Here is a 21827-nt window from a genome sequence, read left to right on the forward strand (position 1 = left end):
AAAGAGCCTGGCTCTGTCATCTTTGCACTACCCCTTCAGAAATTTGTGCACGTTGAGATCCACACAGCACCCCATACCCCAAGCCTTCTCTTTTCTTCTCCAGTCGCCACCCTCCGTCTTTCTTCACAGGAAAGGTGATCCCAGTCCCTTAATCACCTTTGTGGCCCTTCACTGGACTCTCTTTTTTTATGTACATGTCTCTTTTGTACTGGGGAGCCCAGCACTGGACACAGGAGTCTAGTGAGCGGCATCACCAATGCTGAGTCTAGGGGGGAAGGAGGACCTCCCTCAATCGACCTGCTGGCAACACTCCTACTGCAGCCCAGGTTGCCACTAGTCCCCATTGCCACAAGGGCACGTTGCTGGTTCATGAACCACAGATTCAACTTGGTGTCCACTGGGAACCCCAGGTCCTTTTCCACTTTTTAGCTAGTCAGCACCCACCTTGTACAGGTCATGGGGTTATTCCTCCCCAGGTGCAGACCTTTGCACTTCCCTTTGCTCCACTTCGTGAGGTTCCTGTCAGTCCATTTTTCCAGCCTCTTGAGGTCCCTCTGGATGGCCTGTAACCAGTTCCTCCCAGTTTTGTATCATCTGCAACCTTGCTGAGGGTGTGCTTTGCCCCATTATCCAGATCACTAACAAAGATGTTAAATGGGACTGGACCCAATATGGACCCCTGGGGTACACAGCCAGTTACCAGCTTCCCACTAGACTTTTTACCACTCATCACCACCCTTGGGGCCCAGCCATTCAGCCAGTTTTCAAGCCACCTCACTGTTAATCCAGCCCATACTTCAACAGCTTCTCTATGATGATCTTATGAGAGACAATGTCAAAGGCCTTAGTGAAGCATCTTCTGCTTTTCCCTCATCTACCAAGCCATTCATTTCATTGTAGAAGGTTATCACATTGGTCAAGCACAATTTCCCCTTGGTGACACATGCTAACCGCTCCTGATCACCTTGTCCTTTGTGTGCCTGGAAATGGTTTCCAGGATTAGCTGTTCCATCACCTTCCCAGGGACTGAGGTGAGGCTGACTGGCCTGTAGTTCCCTTTATCCTCCTTCCTGCCCTTTTTAAAGATAGGAGTGACATTTGCATTCCTCCAGTCATTGGGGACCTCTCTCAATCTCTATGACCACTTAAAGATTTCGAGTGGCCTCACAGTGTCATCTGCCAGCTCTCCAAGAACTCATAGGTGCATCCCATCAGGGCCCAAGGAGTTATATGTATGCCCAGTTTGCTTCAGTGTTCCGTAACCTAATCATCTTCCACCAAGAGTACGCCTTCCTGGCTCAATGCTGTCAGATTTGGCATAGCACCTCCTCATTGGCGCCTCTGTTGCTTGGGTTTCAGTGCTGTGCAGTACTGCTGTAGGCATTAGAAGGAAAGCTGGGGCCATACTGTGCAATGAAAGAGTAGGGAACATGGGGTAAACAATATTTGAGCAACAGAACTGAGAGCTAGCTACATAATCATAGACACTAAAAGGCTGAAGCCGAGGTAGTACAGTACAAATTCAGGTCCAACACCTCCAAGCTGCACAATTTCCAGCAGAGCAGCCTCTTTTGGATAGCTTATAAACCCCCCAGAAGTGAGGTGGCTCCATGCAGTACAAGTTGGATGTTTCCAGTGTGCTATCTCTGTGAAGGGTTTGGTTTGGTTTTTTTTTCTTTATTCCACTGATTTTTCATCTCTTTGAGAACATTCTCTGGAGTTGCAGTACAGAAATCTGGGGTCTTGCAGTGCCCCAGCTTCTATCAGTGATCTAAATTGTGTTTGGTGTTTCTTGTGCTGTGCTCTAACTTCACCTGATAATACTTGTATTACCTGAGTTTTCTATTGTCAAGGATAACCCAGCACACAGTCTGGCTGCCCCTGTTTTGTACGGCTGTAAAACTAAGGAGCGTTGCAGTCAAGTATGTTCTTTGGAAAGATAGTTATCTTTAAAGATATTTGATCAATAGCAGCCAGTTATTAGAAGCTGTTCCCAATAAAAATAGCTTTCTCTAGATGCTATTGACATATTGCATCAAAGTATGGAAGAAAGGAGGGGAAATCGCATGTTCTCCTCAGTAGAAAGGTTCATATTCCAAAAGAGGTCAACAGTGACACAAACACTTGCAAGCCTTGAAAGTTTTCCTTCACTCTACCAATTAAAATTTCTTTGATATTTGCTGTCACCTTCTGCCAAGTTTTAGCATTGCTAAATTTTTAATACTAAAAACAACCCTTCAAACCCTTCCCATCTCCTGTGTTTATTAAGTTCTCCTTCCAGTTCCCCATATGGATTTTATGTTCTTCACTGTTCATAAAGGAAGGTATATGAGCTTTAAGCTGATGCTTTATTTCTAGAAGCTGAGGGCACAAGTATAATTTATAAGGTGAATATTGGGGTGTAATGCCTGGGACATCTATATTGCATATCAAGGAATGTCTTTTTCTTTCCAGCAACTTAAAAACAAATGCGTTTTTCTGAGCTTGGGCTCCCTTCCCTGTTTTGTCACTTTTGAATTTTTACATGGCTGGATATGTTGAGAAAAAGGCGAGCCTCTCTTGTGAGGATGCTGGAGAATGTGAATTAGAGAAGAAAAGAAGGTACAAGAAGAAGAAAGGAAGATACAAGTTTTAGGGAAACTAGTAGAAAAGATGTGAAGTACCAGTGTTGGTAGCTTGGTGTAAGGCATCGGATAGTTCTGGAGGGGGCAGACAGGAGAGAACAGAGCAAAATCAAAACCTGAAGACAACAGAGAGGAAAATACGCTCTTGTAAATCAAAATTGTGTACTTCGGTTGTAAAGGACCACATACCTTGCATGACAGTGTCATCACTGAGTTTCTTCCTGCTGTGGTCCACACTTTCTGTGAGCAGTACAACCGTTTCAGGGATTGCATTTTCTATTAGATATGTATTTCAGTGTCTCCCAAGCTGGAAGAAGAGAAGTTTCTGAACTGTCCTCTTAATCTCTTAAGAGTTCAAGTACAGTAGTGCCTGTCTTAGATATTCTCTGTCAGGCAGTCCCACTGGTAGTATTTTAAAGGCCTGTAATTGATCAGGCTTCCTATTATCTGAAGCCACTCTTCTAGATGAAAATTCCATAGCATCTTTCTAAAAATAAAAATATGAATTAGTAATTCCCATGGGCTGGCTGAGGCTTTCATACTCCCTGTATTCCTGATTGCTTGGGTTTTTTTTCCCTTTATCTGTCATCTTCCTTATTCCCTAGGCTTCAGTGCTGTCAGCTGTTTCCATTACAAAAGAGGTAATTTATGATTTTTGAAAAGATAATTGATAAAACACTACTTTGGATTTTAAAAAGAGACTGTCAACTCTGTTATGCCCTCAGAATGGCTTCCTTCTAAAAATCACAGTCCTTACTGCAAATGTGTGTATTGTCCTTCCTGCATGGGGATCATAAGATATGGGAAGAGGGAGACTGAAACCCATGATTTCCTAGGTACCTTGGACATAAAGCGATGTTCCACACACAAAAAAAATTAAATAACGATCTCAATAAGAAGAAATTTTAGGTGATTTCTATCTTGTATATGTGGTGAAAATAAAGTGTTTTGAAGGGAATAGTTTTTTATAGTAAACGTGAGGTATTAATACAAAGAGATCAGCTTTTCATATATAGAGTCATAGGTTGTTCTTAACTAGTTGGTTTTTTTTTTTAAAAAAAGGGGGGGGGAAGGAACTGGGGAACTCTCCCCAAGACCCAGACATCCGTTCTGAGGGATAAACTTGGGTCTAACAGAAGGATCTGTGCTGCTCTTAACCTCGGTAGTTTTGCCCTGAAGACTCATCAGTGAATTTTGTAGGAAACTGTGTTCTTATTAAAATATATTTTATATGCTTGTCTGGAATATGATCTTATATGTTGTTGTGTTTAAGAAGAAATTGATGAATAGCATGAAAATCAGAGGATTTAAGAAAGCTATTTTGGATGAGTAAGCAAGCTTTGTGCTTCCAGCTTCGTTTAGGAAGCATACATTAGATTTCTTCTAGTATGATTCTTGATGGTAACATATTTTTCTTATGTGCTAAATTAAGAGATTAAACAACAATGTTGCCAGCCTTAGGATTCTTTGGAAGTTGTATTATAAATTTATGGTAGGATTCTGTGAGGAAAGAAAAACTATAAGAAATTCTTTGTGGATTCTTTACGGAATACATAGGGGAGATTACCTTTTCCTAAGGCACATTTATGCCTACTGAGATATTACACCATGTTTCAGATGAAGGTACTTAATATATATTTGGCAAATGGGAGAAGTGTGTAGATTTCCTACATCTTCCAAAGCAAAGTAAGTCAAAGAATACTGGTCTAGAGAGGAACAAATATGAGGACGCACACACCAATCCAAAATATACTTTTTTTCCCCCTTAAGGTTTCTCAGTTTTTCAACCAGTGTTCAAGGAAGAAATAGTGTTTTTAAATGAAAATGGGAAGACAACATTGCAGGTGCAAAGCTACAACTTGTATTTGTACATTTCTCCTTCACATAAAGCATACTCTTAATCCTGTGGAAAGCAGGAAACTCTTTAAGTGTAATTACCCAGAAGGTACAGTACCAGTGGCAAAATAGAAATGATGTGTGTGCATGACTAGCCCTCTAATGTGTCACTGTCCGTGCTGTGATGGGAAAGATGTAAGCACAGAGTGAATGAGTTTTCAGAGTGATACAACCCTCAGAATGACATGGTAATTTTTTTCTCAAGTCCCCTTTTGTTTAAAAAAAAAATCTTTTTACCCTTGCTGTTACATAACATGCATAATAATAATTCCAGAATAAAGGCATGGAAAATGTGCAGTATCTAAAGTACTAGCCTAGACTTGAAGGTACTTTAGTATAATGAACAGATGAAAAGCAGCTGCTTTTGCCATCCAGAGTTTGCAGTACCAAAATCAGTTTTGCAAGAGGCTAAGGATTCTGACGAACGGGTTTTCATAGGCAGAAATTTAGGGAAAGTAGCATCTTCATCCTACTCTTCTGACATAAGTTAACTGCTCCATAATGAAAGTGGTTGCATGAAATGTGGATCATTCCAGAGCTGATCTTTGGCACCTGGCCCTCAAACTTTTATTTTCAAAACTTCACATTCAGCAGAGGCATTCAAGTGGGAGTTCTATATCAGAAAAACATGTAACATTCTTCAGTAAAGCTTTTCAAGCATGATATAATTCTCTGAAATTCCAGTTTTCCAGTTACTGCACTAGGCTTACTATTCATGTCAAAATGGAGAAACATCATATGTGTGTGTATATATATATTCTTGCTGTATTCTTGCATAAAATTCTAGTTCTCTTTTTTTTTGTTCTATTTGTCAGATATATCCTGAATTTTTTCTTTCTTCATAAAATAGTTTTCCTGTGTCAAAATTACTGATTTGCAAAGAAAGGAGAATGGGATTTCACTGTGCAGGGATATGTTGAGATATTCAAACTGGTTCCATCTACCATTTACTGCAAAGTCAAACCTCTCAAAATTATTGAAAAATTACAGAGAAAAAACCTAGGTTTGTTGTATGTTCAGAGATGCATAAATCATTAGGGAAACAAAGGTATGCATATTCAGCTGTTGAAGAGGAAGGTTCTTGTTCTAAGAATCCAGACACAAACATATTGTTGATATACATAGCACAAGAGATTGATGTAAAGTCTGCTTCAGGAGAAATCACGGGGCATTGTTCACTTCATAGCTGCTGCTTACAGCTTCTGAAGTACTTTGAGCTGCTAACTGATGAGTTATTGCAAAAGCCTAATACAATATCTATTAATTAGAGAGGAATATGCATTTTGGAATGCCTCAGATCATTAACTGGATAAGAAAAAAAAAGTAATGGGAGAGACCAGTAAGAGTGTAAACTTTCACACATTTAGACTATTAACTAGAGCTAAAATTAACCAAGGTGCTGGTTCACATTTAGATCACGAGACTGAGGCCTTGTATTTCTGTTTCCTACAAGGAGCAAATGCACAGCTTGTGCATGTTTTCTCAAAGTGTCAAGCTGTTAAGGTTCTATTGCAGCTTTTTTGTCTCCTCTAAAATGGAGATACTTATCCTCCTCGAGGCTTTTAGAAAGCAAACTGTGCAATCTAAAAGTTCTCCAGCCCAACCAGGCAAAACTTGGCGCAGAATTAATGCGAAAAGTAACTAGCTTCATTGTACTGTGGCCTGTGCTAGAGCATGCGTTAACCTCAAGGCAGCTTTTTAAGGTGTAGCTGGGCCATTCCCAGAGTCCTAGATGACAAGTGTTGTAGCTACATATATGCATGGCACCCATCCTAAAAGAGCTGGGTCCGCTTTCTAGCATGCATGAGCGATGCTTACTTGCTTTCCGAGGGCTGTTTGTGGCCTGCTCAGAACTGCAGCAGCAGAATAGAGCCCATGTGAGTATGCTGCTGACTATTGTTGTATGGTCAGTGATACTGATCTTGTCCCTATAAACTTCAGTATTATCACTAACATGTGGGTTTTTTCTATAAATCTTACATGGCAGATGCCATAGCTGAAGTTCAAGGGGACTGACTGGTTTTTGCTGGTTTCTCCTGAGATGGTTCTTTCTGGAGAGAATATCTGAACTACCTTTTTGTACAGTGTTCCTAAACAACTTGAATAAATTGTTCCTCAGTAATATCCATACCCACAAAATGTGAAGTTTTTTCAAATCAAACCTATCAGATATAAACAGCAGTTGAAATTTTTTAACCTTCTTTCCTTTTTCTAAGATTTTTCCCAAAGTCTCTCTCCATATGGATATGATGTTGCTTTTTTGCCAAGTTTCTTTAGCATTTGGTGGCATAGTAAGTGAGGTAATCTCCACTTTAACTATCACTTAAATCTAATAAATTTTACATTAAGAATAATGTAAGCTATAGTTCTATAAATATTTTTTCATTGTTCACTAAATAGCTGAACATTAGCACCTTGAACTTGTGTGAGATATTTTAACATATTCTGTGGTATCTTCACATTTCCCTCCAGAATATGGAGGATTCAAATCATTGCAAATTGTGAAAAGACATGTAAAGTGCACAAGGGTGCTTTTCTCACAAAGTGATAGTTTATAATACCTGTGTTTGTGTTAGACCAAGTCAGATAGGAAGCTTGAAAATGCTTTGAAATACAGTCTGATTATAGTGACCATCTGCCTTCAGCTTCTTTTACTGTCTACTGTGAAAATCACTAGAAATTGTTTAGATACAATAATATTATCCAGTCCAGGTGTGTCTGTGTGTACAGTTAATAAACTTGAACCACACATGATAGGTTATACCTATTGATGGACAGTGATTACACAATTGAGATCGGGGAAGAGAAGTGTCTTTGGAAAAGTGAAAAATGGCATAAATTTCTCTTTATACTAAGTGTTTTCAGTAACAGATTTGAAAGCTAGTATGTCTTAGTATATAGTAATATAGTATATATTACTTAGTATATAGAGAACTCGTTGGTACCATTTTTTCTTAGTGGGTTTTCCTACTTCAAAGCTATGTGGCTTAACTGAGTAAGCCTACATGATGCTTAACTTCTAACAGTTCTAATAGTTGGGGGAAGGATAGATAGGAGATTTAAGAGTCTGTATGTTACTAGAATTAGTAAAGTGCTGTTAAAATATATCTTCATCTTCTCAATTTACTTTAATACTAAATAGGCTTCACTTGCAATTTCCATAAGAAGTGTGCTGGTATCTGCAAAATGAACTGAGAATCTAAGATGCTACTTTTTTCTAGTTTGTACCGGGGCAGAAGTTTGGAACCATAATGTTAGGTCATCAGGCATAAGAGTATTTACCTTGTTCTCCTTGCCTTCTTAAATGTGCTAATAAATGCTAAAGTATATACAGGAATTGCTGTTGGTATTACATTTCTCTTTTCTAATTTTTACAGTGTGTAATGATTCAGTGAATCTGTGTATAACTTAGAGTTCTGGGTGAAGTAATGAAATCAATTTCTCACTAATGCATCGATGTATTTGAAGTAGAAGTCTTTCTGCAGCCATTGCCTTTTATCACTGCAGAGCCATTAACTAATAGCTTCCACCCCGGGACAATGGAATGACTAGAGCCTGAGGGTAAATAATTTTCTATAATAGATTTGCAAGAAGCACCAGTCTAAAACAGCTGGATTTTGTAGAAGCAGACTATAGAAATCAAGTATTTCTTACTACTGTTTTAGAAAAAGTAAGGTCTGAAAAGTGATAAGAGGCATTCACATAATCAGAGAGGAGAGACACGTGCTTTCTAGCAGAGGATTCTTGTTTAACTGTGAGACCAGCTGAAGAACAACGTGCAAAGCATTGGAAAACAACACTTCAGTTTGGAGAAGAGTCCGTGTGCAACAGGGAGGATCCTGGCACCCTTCAAGGACCCTGGCTGTAAGCCTAAGGAGTGATTTAGACTAGTGAGAAGAAGAAATTAGTTGAACATGTTTGTCTTTTTATCTAGCTCTTTTTTCTTGTGCTTCTGCAGTAAAGATTAATTTCTCAGAATCAAGAATGAGTGTTTTCTTTGCTTTAATTAGCATATCACCATTAAGTGAACTGTAAAATCAACATTGCTGAGGTCAGAGTTGGAGGAAAGAGTATGCATAAGCTACCTGGGAGTCAGAAGAGCCCTGGGCAAGTCCTAGGAGTCTACAGCAGAGATGCATTAGGTGAAAGAGAAAGAGAGCCCATGCTGCCCCAGCCTAACCTCAATCCAGGGAAATGGGAGCTGGCTATTTACCCTGTCCGAGGAGCTCTCAGGTAGGGAGGGAGAACTGTAATGCTACCCCCGGGATTGTTGGCTGTGGGACTGTTCAAAACAGCCTCACAGATAGGAGCAGAGAGTCTTCAGAACAATGTACAAAGGGCAATTATCTGCTGGGTCTCTGGCCCAGCTGGGAGAGGTGCTATTGTGTGAAACATTTTATTTAGGTATTACCTAGATCCAGAAAATGCCAAGAGTACAATTTCAGTTTGAAGAAATGAAGGCTGCAAGAAACTAGGATAATGGGAGACAAGTTGGGAGTTCTTGACTTGATTTCCTTAAGGGTCTGTTACATGTTCTGCCACCTTTTAGACTCAGTAGCTCCAGTTTGGCTCCTGTGATTGCCAGAGCAAGAGAGGGAGAACTAGAAAGCTGAGTGGATTTGAAAAAACTGAGCTCTTAGTGTTCACTCGCAAGTGGAGGCATAGGAAAACGTTTCACTCTGATTTTGGAGCAGTTGTGCCACACACAGGGGGCAGTTCCTTCCTATGATGAGATCTGAATTCAAACAAGAGATTCTAAGCATGGGATTATTTTGAAGTTATTTCTGTTTCTCCACAGGAGCAATTAACAGTACCAAACTCCAGTATCCTGCTCCCACTCACATAAGAGAGACAATTCCCCCAGCACTGGGTGAATATTTAAGCACTTGTTACTACCACCATTACCCCATTTTAGCAGACCATAGATATTAATGTTGGTTTGTATCTGTGGCTTTGAAGGAATAGAGAGGGGTAAGGAAGATGTAAAGTAGAAGTTCAGGGTGAGGAAAACTAGTAATATACTGCTTCAGTTTACCTATAAGTGAGAAGACTGGCATGAAGACTCCGAAGAGTAGCCTAGCGTTGGCCCTAAGGTAATTTAGGCAGCAGTTTTTCCTTTAGTCAGACTGAGTGCTTCAGTGCAATTTATAAGCTATTAAACAATTTCGGTTTTTTTCCTCAGTAAGATGTACAGATATCTAAATATCTCTTGAGAATAAGAAAACTAAGAAGTACATTAACAACTGTTAGCGAAGGTTTTAATCCTTCATTCTATGCCCCTATTGAGACCTAGGACATTAGTACGAATGCTGTAAGGCAACATTGTTCCAATCAGGAAAAACAGCTGATTTATTACAACCTTCTAGTTTCCCTAATGAATTCTAAAAGTACTATTTCACATAATAACTAATGTGTATTAATCTTGACCTCTGCAAGTCTGTAATGGCTGCTAAACAGCAATGTATATCAACAATTAAAATGCCTGCTTGAAGCATGTGCTAAAAATGTTGGTAGAAGAGAAGCAGTGCTGCTGCTTAATGCAGGAGGGAAAAAAAACCCAGGAATTAAAGTGGGTAGATCATCCCATTTGTGAGTAGTTTATTAATCATTTGAATTCCTAGTAGGTTCTTCCATTGGGAAGAACAAAGTCAGATTTTGTAGAAAACTTTAACTCATTTCAGAAGTCTGTTGTATCAAGCTGATTGTTGAGAATTGTGTCTGCATTGTTATCAGCCAAGCACATAGGAAGCAGAATATGGATATTTTAATTCCCCACCCCACAGTAGACGTCACAGCAGCAGAAGTGTCCTTTGCCGCGTGGCTCAAGCATATTGCCACCGCACTGTGCAGAAGAGGTCCCTGGTCACTGAAGGGAAGATCTCCTGTTCAGACCCTCGTTTTGCTGATTCTCAAACTACCAGTGTGGCTTGAGTGTGCCTTTAGCTATCCCAGGAAATATTTACTGGAAAACTAAATAGAATACATGACAGTAGTTGTTTTGCCAGTTACAGTGAAATAACTCATCAGACAAACCAGATTGTGTTAAATGCTCATACAAATGCTCATACAAAATATATTCCTGCTAGACCTGTATAGCTCACAGGTGCAATCAACAGAAATATAAAAGACACATATCTCAGCTGATGTTGCTGTTCGCTTCAAACCACTTTGTGTAGAATGGTGATACCTGAAAGTCTGCCAAGAAGGTTTTTAGTGTGTTCCAGAGGTGTTGACAGGGGTGGTTCAACCGCACCTGAGCTGGGAGGCCAGAAGTGCCTCGAAAATCTTTGTATGTGGCCTGGCTCCTCCTCTCTGCCATGGCTGCACATACCCCCTCCCGTGCCCCAAGGGTAATCTGGCTCTGCTGGCTGGAAAGGAGCAGGGGTATATCTGATCGAGTCCTTGTTCCAGACAGTTCAGCTGTGGAGCATGCTCAGTCAGTTTGGAGAGGGCCTGCAAAGTGGTTTTACTCCCAAAGGTACACAAAGGAAAATTCTGGTCTTTCTTCCGATCAGGCTTCTGCCTGGCCCATCAGACCTCGCTCCTGTCTCTACACCGGAGTGGCTATCTCATTCTCAGATAGCAACCAGAAAGAGAACAATTTGTTGCAGCCTTAGTTTTTGCTAAACATTTGAAGTACTGTGACTCTCTCGGTAGTCATTTGGGGCCCAGAGAACACCTTTTCACATATTTCTCTTGCATGCATTCAAATATCCATGTACCTTGCTAATCATACTTTAAATGAGCCTATGGCTGGTACCACTACATACCTAAGACCAGGCCCAGTAGCAACCTGTTACTCTGGATTGGTAATAGATATGAAGCATCTTCTTCATTAGAGGTACAGGAAAGGCTGCTGCTGAACAATATAATGAATTCTGGTTTTTGGGCAGGACCATCAAAAAAACTTGCAACTGCACAACAGAAGGTACAGATCAAGTATGAACTGCCTTTGCTAGTTCAAATTTGTTCCAGAAATATTGATGGAAAAAATTGTAGGGCAGACTGTAGATGGGATCAAGTGCTGTTAGTCAGCAGAGCTGTGATCTGCTGCACTGAGTAGTTTGTCATATCTTAGCTAGTGCGAAAACAACAGGTACAGTGAATTCTCTGCAGTGTGATTTGATTTGGCAGATAGGCTGGCATATGCCAGTATGATCCACATTGAACTGGTGATGCTTAGTGACCCAGTATTGTAGAGATCCAAATTTAATGAATCTAGGTGCACTTTTTAGGGAGTTTGTTAGTATTGCACAGTTAAAGATGGATAGCATTCTGTTTTGAATGTATTGCATGTATTGGTATGCTGTATATATTGTTTACACAAACCTTATAAAACTGATATAAAAGTCATGTAGCTCTGTCAGATACTCTTACAACTTTAACTCAAATTTTTCTTATTTGTAAATCAAGCCTTGACACCCCTTTCCTCTGTTTCTTATGGAAACACAGCAATTTCTAGCCCAAATTTCTAGCTAATTTCAGTTCAACATTTCTTCTACCAAGAGGTGACATTCTGCCTTGATGTCATTTCATCTTGTAATTTACTGGCTTTTCTAAAACATCTTGAAGCATACTGGAATGTCTGAAGCAAAATGGTGTCTTAAAATACAGCTTTTTAATGCTGACAAATTAATCTTTAGGTTCTTCATAGCTTTGCATTTCACTGCTGTTGTATCTCCAAAATAAAGTCTTCCCAAGTCTGTTTTACTGAATGGAAAAAAAGATTTATTGTGTAATTTTTTAATGAATAAATAAAGAAAAATCTAAGCTGGCGGGGCTGGGAATTGAGGGAAGGAGGAGGTGGAGGGGATGGGGAGTGCCAAGATAGCATGTCTTGCCATGGGGAGTGCTGAAGTTTTCTGATGGAAAAACAGAAGTAGTAGAGGAACGTACTATTCCAGGAAAACATTGTATGATGCAGAGGAGCGTACGTCGCAGCTGATTGCCATAGGGGCAATCTCACTCCCATATTCCTAGCTGTACCACAGTATCACCTGCACCCTCACAACCGCTCTAGTGCCTCAACACCTGCACTGTAAAGTAATGCTTATGGAAAGCTAACTAGAAAGACAGTGGACAACTTGCTATAGCAGAGGATCTAACTGGTTTACCACGCTGTTAGGCAGGCAGCAGAGCCAATAAACCGAGGGAGTACCTAGTTAAATGATCTGGGAATGCAGGAGGATGAAGGTCCTCCCTTTTTTTGGCAGGAGTGAGCTAGTGCATTTCATAAAAGAATATACCTGCATGGAGAGAGTGTGCGTCTTTTACCCCCTTGGAGTGCAACATTTTAAAGGAATTTTAAGTCGTCTCTGTGCTCCAGTGGAGATGTTAGAGGTATCCATACAGAGTTGGTGATGTGTTTTGTGGGGGTTTTTTTTATATTTTATGATGAAACTGATATGATCTTAGTTAATATTCTTGTGAGCAAAGCCATTATTCAGTGAATGAACATCCTAGAAGGATGTTGGTTTTAGTTATTTGCAATTTAATCTAAATAATTCATTGAAAACAATGTCAAAGTCATGGAAGAGTTAGTGAAAATCAGAGTTAAAAGCTTTGACAAAATCATTTTAGCTTTCAGTATAACAGTGTAGCCCATAACATATGTTTTAACATACATACTAAGATAAGCTATGAATATCTAACTTTAGAAGCCACCAGATAAGTAAGAGAATACCAAGTCCTACTTCCATCCTCCTTGGTCAGCACAGTTAGTGTGTTATGAGCTAAGTTATGTCTTTAGTTGTTAAGATGCCCGGTGGTGCATCTTGAGGAACATTCTCAGTGTTTGGGTGATGCTGGCAAATCCGACCAGGATGACAGGGCAGGTGAATTCCAAGCATTACTTTGCAGCACTGGGCCTTTAAATTGTAGTTGTACTCCACTATATTGGCACAGGGGTACCTACACACACACAGTATGCTCCTGTAAGAAAAATGAAGGTGGTTTGCCTTTTCTCAGAGAAATCAGATGCTGTTTCTTTTCCAACTCCTTATTTTGATGTACGGTTTTGAATTTTCTAAATTGCCCATAAATCTTACATCTTTTGCCCACTTTTAATCTTAATTTTTTTATTGCATACTACTATTTTTTAAAACAGTAGCTCATATTTAGATCTCTAGTGAGAACATTAGTCTTCATCACTATCTGAGACTATCTCCTGCAGTGCTTCCTGTAACAAATCAATTTGAGTGACGCCATTTTCAGAGGACTTTTTTCATACCAAATCCAGGTAGAGTTGCAGTACTGTACCTATTAGGCACTGGTGAAGGAAGACTTGAAGCTTCCTTTGCTTGCTGCTGATCCTTGATATCTCCTATTACGGCCTCCTGGAGCTACCCAGAATCTTCACAGAGCTACAAATCCGCCACCTGACACTAGTTGTCAAAATGCGTAGTATTTGTAAACTAGAAGAAACTGGAGAAAGAACTTGATTCAAACAACAAAGGCCTGGTTTACCTTTAAAAAATATTGACGTTGATGAACATGTATTTTTTGTCTAAATTTTGGCTTGTTCTGCCATTGGGAGGTTACTCAAATGCAGTCATCTGGAAAGGGGGTGAGGTTGTTCAGGAAAGGTGAATAGATCGTCAGTTTTTGTTCATTTACAATAGGATTAAGCGATGATATGCCAGAGTGCATCTGTGCATTTTCCATTATGGAAGTGTCAGGTAACAGTCTGGAATTCCACATATTGAAAAGGATATTTAATTTTCTGTTGTCTTCTACAAATCAATGACAAGAGTATTTGTTATGTGATATAAAACTGCCACTGTCATATTCGCCTCTTAAAGAAATAGTCAGTGTTGGGCGTTGTAAATATCTTCTTACAACTACCTGGATTGTTTTTAAACAACTTGAAGTTAATAAAATAACAAGTGATATTTTAGAGGCATAGTTTGCTTATCTGTGATTTAGTTATATAAGCAAAATTGTAGATTCAACTTCTCAGTTTTGCATGATCCAATTTAATTATCTGTACCTAATTAGTTCAATGCAGAGAAAATTTGTTCAGTGCACAGTCTTTCATTTCAAAGCTTTATTGCTACACTTTTTGGTTTTGGACTATTCCAACCAAATGTTTAATTGTTAAGAAATAACTGTTTTCAATGAGCTGGGGGGAGGGGGTTGTTATTAAACTTTCCCGTTGGTCTAAATATCAGGAAAATACAGCCTTGCCAAATGGACAGTTTTTGCAAAATTTATAAAATATCCTTGTTGATACATTGTAGTAATTTCTGAATTTGTTTTAAATTTTCTATGACTTGCTGAATTTAAAAACTTTTTTTCAATTTAGATATACATTGACTGTTTACTTCAGAGAACTATAAAGCTGTTAAAATATTTTTTAAAGTTTTCAGAAGAGTCAGTGTTAAAATAGTGTGCAGGTGTGCTAAATTTGAAAGCAGAAATGCCCTGAAGCTGTACAGAATTTGATTAGATCTCACATTTTGGAGCTGTTGGTTGGAATTGGTGGATTTCTGTGAAGACGTTTTTGTGAAGAGCGTTAAAAGCATGCTGTTCATCCAACTGCAGGATCTCCTTCTGCACGCCGGGGCTCTGCAATAAACATTCTCTGTGCATTTTTCTGCATATTAGATTTCTAGTTCATCCTGTAATCCCACAGACAACGTTGGATGAGTTCATGAGGAAATATGTGAGGTGTCTGGCATTTGTTCCTGCGACACTAAATATCGTCCTGTTTGTCATAGCATGAGCAGAAAGTAAAAACTCACACTCGAGCTTGCCAATATGGGGCTAGTACTATTTGTTGCTCTTAAGGCTGGGTGCTTGGCAGCGTGCTGTGCCAGGGCCAGGGAGGAGCACCAGGGCAGAAAATTTGATGTTCCTGAACAGATGTATGAGACAAATTGCCAGAGGGCAGACACCTGAGTTTTACAGGCCTGCTACGGACAATTGCTCACTATTGTATCAAGCGTACATAAAAGATGTTGCCATGTATCCCATGTTAAACAAATATAACTGCAAAACTTGGAACATCTCCCTGAAAATTTTATCACCTTGTCTGTCCAGTTTAATGTATTAATGCCCACAACACTGATTTTCAGTCTTTGTGTTCTCAGATCTCTTGTTAGTCAAGTAGTGGGCTGACATCTTCAAAACTGGTTGAAGAACGGTCTTCTGGTTTACCAGCTCTAATTCCGAACTGAAGGACATTGCCACAGAACTAGTTTATCTAAATAAATTGTTCTCACAGTCAAATTTCTATGGAAGGCAGTCAAATTCCTTTTGTGTTACCAAACTCAGGATCACCCTTCTCTCCATTACAGAAGGAGCTTACAGAAAGATGTGGACTGGGTGTGTATGTAGGTCTGTGGGACAGACCTTCCACATCGGACTTCAGAGGTGCGCCCGGGGCAGCGTAGGTAGTCTTGCAGGGTTGCTACACTGTTGGAAGGCAGCAAGCTGTTTCAAAATGCCCTTTTCAAACCATTGCCTTCCAAACTGCTTACGGCTGCTATGTGAGTATTCTCATTAGAGGGTAACATGACTGTATTTGGTACCCAATTTAAGTCCTGATTTATGATGTCAGTCCTATAAGCTGGTTGCTTGTAGAAGACTAAACCCACTTAGTCTGCAGGCTCTACTTTGTTACTGTACCAGTTCTAGGAGCTATTGAAAAAAATGAGGTCAATTTGCGATAATTTAGAAGTTTACTTATCAGAATAGGGGTGGGGGTTGTGGGTATGTGGAGTTTAACGTAAAAGTGAACATTTATTTAAACACTTGCTATTACAGTTCTCTTTTGCAAGTTTAAAACAAGGTTTGGAAAAGGCTTATGTTTGCTTTGGTTAAAACAAGGGTTATGTTGCCCTCTGAATTCCTTTGCTTATTAGATGTTTCTATTTTAAGGTAGCACTGTATTTCTTAAAAGGGTGTCATTGGGATGCAAAACAGACTGGAGACAATCTGCTTTTCAATTAATCGGAAAAAAATGGGGATTCCAACATTATTTATTTTCAGCTAACTATAAATTAAAGCCTTAAGATAATAGAAGCAACAAATACTGGTCTTTTTTTCACTGCTTTGTTCCCTATGGCTCTTTCGGTGAACTGAATTCAAACTGAATTTGTAAGAATGAAGTTTTCATTCAACCTATAGTTGTACTTTGCAATCATAATTTAGTGGTCATTCTACCAGATCAAGAGCTGAATAAATTTTCATTTTCAATAATTTTTCCTGTGCTATTTTTCATAGGCATATGCCATGCTCTATTGCACCTTAGTAATGTCTTCTCTTCTTATCTCTTCATTTGGAATTCCACTAAGTATATTTATCATTAGCATTCTGTAGATTAAACTTTCCTAAAAATAACCTTTATACATTTGTAATTACAAGTGGGTTTTTTTATTTTAATATCATTATTAATTACACTTGTAGTTTATTTAAATGTCTTGATAATTCATTTAAATACATGGCTTTTTAAAATGTAGTTCTCTTTTTAAAAAATTTCTTGATCACATGAACTGGTGGGCCTCCTAGTACTGGGTATTACAATGGAGAAATAGTTAATGCAAGGACAAAGGACATATGAATTGTACAAGTTTTTTCACGGAGTTATCAGATATTTAAAGTTCTAAGTAAAGTCATTTGGAAAGTTTAATTGTTCATTTAGGAGGTTAACGATACTGAATTATTATCCATATATTTGTTTTTAATAGCAGTACAGCAAAATTCCTTTTAAAAATGCAAATTAGGCTAAGGGAAGCCTGCAACATACTGCTGAACAATTTTCTCTAAATATTAAGAAGGAATCCTGTATGTGCTTAACTTTTCCACTCAAAAGTGTTATGCACAATGGCTCTGAAACTGGAAATGACAAGGAGTGGGTAGAAAATAATGAGGAAAATACACATTTTAAATTGTTTGTTATGTTAATAGATATGCTGCCATGGGGATATACTGCTTTTCTCTAAAGATAGAAATGATTAAGGGGATGTTATCTCTCTTTTCTGAATTTGAAAATAAAAAATGTGGCACTATGCTACTGATTGTCTTCCTCCATACTTCTCTCAGAGTTAGCTTTGCATTTGATTCCATAATACTCATTTAAATGTTTCTGGAATAGCTATGAAGCTGCAGTTTACAGTATGGAATAGTGAAAGGTGTTTATATCTTTATAAGAACAATACTCAAATTCTCAAGAGATGTTTTGTTTCTTCTAGCAGAGGACTAATACTTAGTTGTGTTTTCTTTCATGTTTTTGATGTTTTTTCCTCCTCATGAGTGAGGAGGTTTTCACATCTAGACTGAATAGAGCTGTTGTACCAGCCTTCCCGAAAGAACAAGAACTGACAAAATAGATCACATTCAGTCTTTTGCGTTTGCAAAGGTACTGTTTAATGCAACTGAATGAGGGATGAAAATACGTCAGGACTGTCTCTTAAAGTTTTCTGGGAAGTCTTTTTGTGGACGGGAACTCCGTTCTTTAATTAACAACTTACACTGAGTATTTCAGGTCCTCGTATTTTGTTGATTGACCTCACTGAAGTCTAGTTGCTGTGGAGTAGATTTAAATAAAAAGGTGGTTTTGTTGCATAAATTAGTAATTTTGCTAGTCTTTGCCTTAATTACTTAGTAAATGAACTGTTCTTCACTTTTAAGAAATAATCAACTGGCAGTGAGATACTGTTTCTTCCTAGACCTTTTTCCTACAGGATCTTTGCTATTGATTTAGGTCCCAGCAAACTCACATTTGGCTGGCTCTAAAAACCTGCTTGTTCTGCAGGTTCTTTAATACATCATCTGCGGTTGTGTGTATATGTTTCGTATGCATAAATTATAGCTGTCAGCCTGTTAATTTTATTTTTCAGTTGGTAGGTACCATCAGTTTCTATAGATGCAGTGTTATAAACAGATGAATATGAATGTTTTCAGCTGCGAACATTGTGCTATAGATTCCCTCCATGTCTTTATTTATCTTTATTTCTCGGTTAACACTACATGTATACTTGTTATCCACTACTTGTTAAATACGCACAACTTTTTTTTCTTCTTTTGCTGAGTAAGACTCCTTCAGCTTTCTTTAATTCCCAATTAGCTTTTCTCTAGCTAATAGTGTCATTAATGCCGAAAATAGTGCTGTATCTCTGAAGGCTGAAATCACCATGAAGTGAGCAAGTGAAACTCAAGCTCCATACATTTGTATAGCTTTTAATGGAAATGTGCTAAGATTTCTTCCAAGTGGGCATTTTCAGTCTGAGTGCTTCCTGGTCTGAACTGTGTGCTGATGTAGGCTGCATGGAAATCCGTGCTATGCCCGAGAAAGTGCTTTGTATTTTGTATTAGTGCATTTAGTGCCCTGTAACTCCCTCAGCAGGCCACATCTGAGTTTCAATAGCAAAATACTCCAGAAGTGATTTCACCTCATCCCATTTTTCCCTTGTTAGGGGCTTAGACCCCAGACTTGAATCCCAGGGCTTCAGCCTTACCTCCCTGGAGTATTGCTCCTACCACCCTATACCGAACAGAAAAACCTACCTGACGTCACTGTGAAGAAGCACTCAGTAAAGCAGCGGCGGCGTATCTGTTGGTCCCACTGGTGCAGCAGAAAGGAAAAACATGGTAACATAGTCCTGCTCACTTCCCATTTTGATCCGGACTCCCCTCCAGACTTCACATCCCGTCTTGTCCATCTCCCTGAAAAGCTGAGAAAGGGGAGGTCAGATGTCACTCAACCAGCCCACAAATCAAGCAGTCTGGGCTCCTGAGAAAATGGCAATAAGAATGTCTGTGTAAATAAAAATTGCCTTGTATTTCAGTGTTGCTTACAAGCTCACAAGTTTGACTGTTCATCTTTCTGTTTATTTCTTTTGGATACACATAGTTGAAGTCAGTATTTATCAAAGGTTTTTCTTGCTGTATATTACTTCTCTATACTCTCAGAAGTAAAGGGACCATTGTTAAATTACTGCTTTTTGCTAAAAGATAAAAGATCGTGTTATTAATTTTTCATGATTGCAAGTGGATGCATTCTCTTCTTAATGAAACCCCACCTAGCAATTAAAAGGACAATTATTTCAGAGGTACCCCCTTTGTATATATTTCTCTGCTTGGAATTTGATCAAATGATCAAGGAAGGACGTTAAAGGTGTTTCTAGAGCTCATTATGAATTCTATGCAATGCAAAGTCTCAGCTTATTTTTGTCTCAGAAGTACATGTCTGATTTAAAATTCCCTTTTGGCAAGGAAAAGAGATTTTAGGATTCCACGAATCCAAATTCTTTTGCTTATGGCTATGTCCCAGTTGAAGCGTTAGATTTTCCTTGGAGATCTTTCACAACCAGGAACATGATTCTTTCAGCAGGGTATGGTGCACATCGGCTTCCTGTTTAAACTGGTTAATTCTCCAGAGACACTAAGAAATGTGTTTTTCAGCCTGGCAGTACTAATCCAGAGAGACATGAACGGGAAGAACGAGACCCCTACGTTTGGAAGCATGAAAGCGTAGAAGCTGGTGCAGTGAGATTTGGTTCATCAGTTAAGGATTTATTTTTATAATAAAAAAGCAGAAACTTGGATATTTCAAAATCATGTAACAACGTATAATGTATTTTGGTAATCTCTCATTAACATAGTGGATTTCTTCTTTCTTTTGGGATGTGAGAGGAAAGTAAACCAACTCATTATTTTCAAACAGTCTTATACTTTTTCATTCCTTGTTCAGAAGAATGGGAGAAATAAAATTAACAGTACTTTGTTCTTTGCACCTACAGCTGACAGTAAATAACAGCAATTAAGAAATCAGTTGTGTAAACTAACTACTGTTTGTTCATTTAAAAGCAAGCGCTGTACTTCTTGTCTAGACCTGAAAAAAAGTTGAGCCCTATAGCCCCATTTTTTCCTTCCGTTAAATAGTGGCCTGTGTTAATAAACAATGAGATACCTCGATTCACGGACATGGTCTCTGTCTACCCTTCCAGGGGTCACAAGCGCAAGCTGGATGAAGATGATGCTGCCAGTGAATCCAGTAAAGAATCTAGCAATGAAGATGAGGAAGGAAGCAGTTCTGAAGCAGATGAAATGGCAGCAGCACTTGAAGCTGAACTGAATGACTTCATGTGACACTCGTGCAGAAGGCGGAATTTGTAATTATATTTTACTTCTCATAAACAGATCGGACTTCGGATGAGTCCCTTACGTCAGTACTCAATGTTTTTCCAAAATGTGTGTGTATATTTTGCAAAGCAACACAAGAGGTGACACATTATTTTACAAAATAGGAAACAGATGTTTTTAAGGTGTTTTACTAAAGGAAAATATACTTTTTTAAACAAAAAAAGTATTAAATGGGACTTGGTGTGCTATGCCAAAGACATGTTAGTTGCTCCACAGAACCTTCATATACAGGACAGTGGTACAAAGATTTGTGATTAAACATGCAGCAACTTTTTAAAAATATTGCAGTCTGTGGTTTATGGATAATGGTCTTCAAAAAAAAGGAGATAAAGGTGATGGAATTGTCTGGGTAGTACAGCAGGAACCTAATGAATTGGTCATCCTTTTCCACAAATAAATGCTATCAAATATAAAAGGATTTTTAAAATAAAAAAGAACGATTTATATTTGTATAGAAACAGAGAAAGTGATATGCAAGCTTTGTGAACTCTGCACTTGACCCACCTGTCATTTGCTTCTAAGAGAATACATAATGGTCAAAACTCATGTTTTTAAGTTACTTTGTGGAATAGTTGGGTTCTTTAGGGACATCGTTTAGGTTTTTAACGTTTCTTCTCTGTAACCAGAAATTTAGCACAGCACACTCTGTGATCCTGTACTGCCATGAGAGGCATATTCACCCATTCGTGTTGTCTTGGAAAGAACGAGTGCTACTTCAATCTAGATAGGATTTAAATTCTTTGACAAGAGACCTGATGTAAAGTTTTTGTATATTCTATTTCATATTTGACCCACAAAACAGATTTTCTTTCATTTAATAAAAATTCATTTTGTACACTTTGTTTCCCTTTCCTGTTTGTTTGCTTCCATCAAATACAAAGCACCTTTCTGCATTATCTTCCCTTTATTCTGCATGAAAATAATGAAAAACACTGAAAGCAACGGCAAATTTTTAGATTCTGGCAGGTAACTGAGGCAGAGAAGGGAAACACTGGCTCAGAAGATTCCCTTTTCTTAGGTATGTGAACCCTTACGTTCTGACATTTTCCCGGGTCTCTTTGACTGGCCCCTGAAGGTACCGTAAGAGTTACTGCTCTGGTATTGAGTTTCTAAGGCTAGAACGATGGTTTATTCTCAATTGTTAGAAACTGGAGAGACAAA

General features: G+C 38.7%; 1 protein-coding gene across 3 annotated transcripts in view; it reads left to right on the top strand.

The window, feature by feature from the left end:
* The window catches only part of CTDP1 (CTD phosphatase subunit 1), a 121288-nt gene extending 99785 nt beyond the window's left edge, over positions 1–21503 (top strand). For all 3 annotated transcript variants that reach the window (XM_064443739.1, XM_064443738.1, XM_064443740.1), the window contains one exon: positions 20471–21503. In XM_064443739.1, coding sequence (XP_064299809.1) covers positions 20471–20494 — 24 coding nt within the window. In that variant the 3' untranslated portion in view covers positions 20495–21503. The remainder of the gene's footprint in view (positions 1–20470) is intronic.
* Positions 21504–21827: the final 324 nt, after the last annotated feature.

Source organism: Phalacrocorax carbo, chromosome 2 (assembly GCF_963921805.1).
Source record: "Phalacrocorax carbo chromosome 2, bPhaCar2.1, whole genome shotgun sequence".
Lineage (NCBI taxonomy): Eukaryota > Metazoa > Chordata > Aves > Suliformes > Phalacrocoracidae > Phalacrocorax > Phalacrocorax carbo.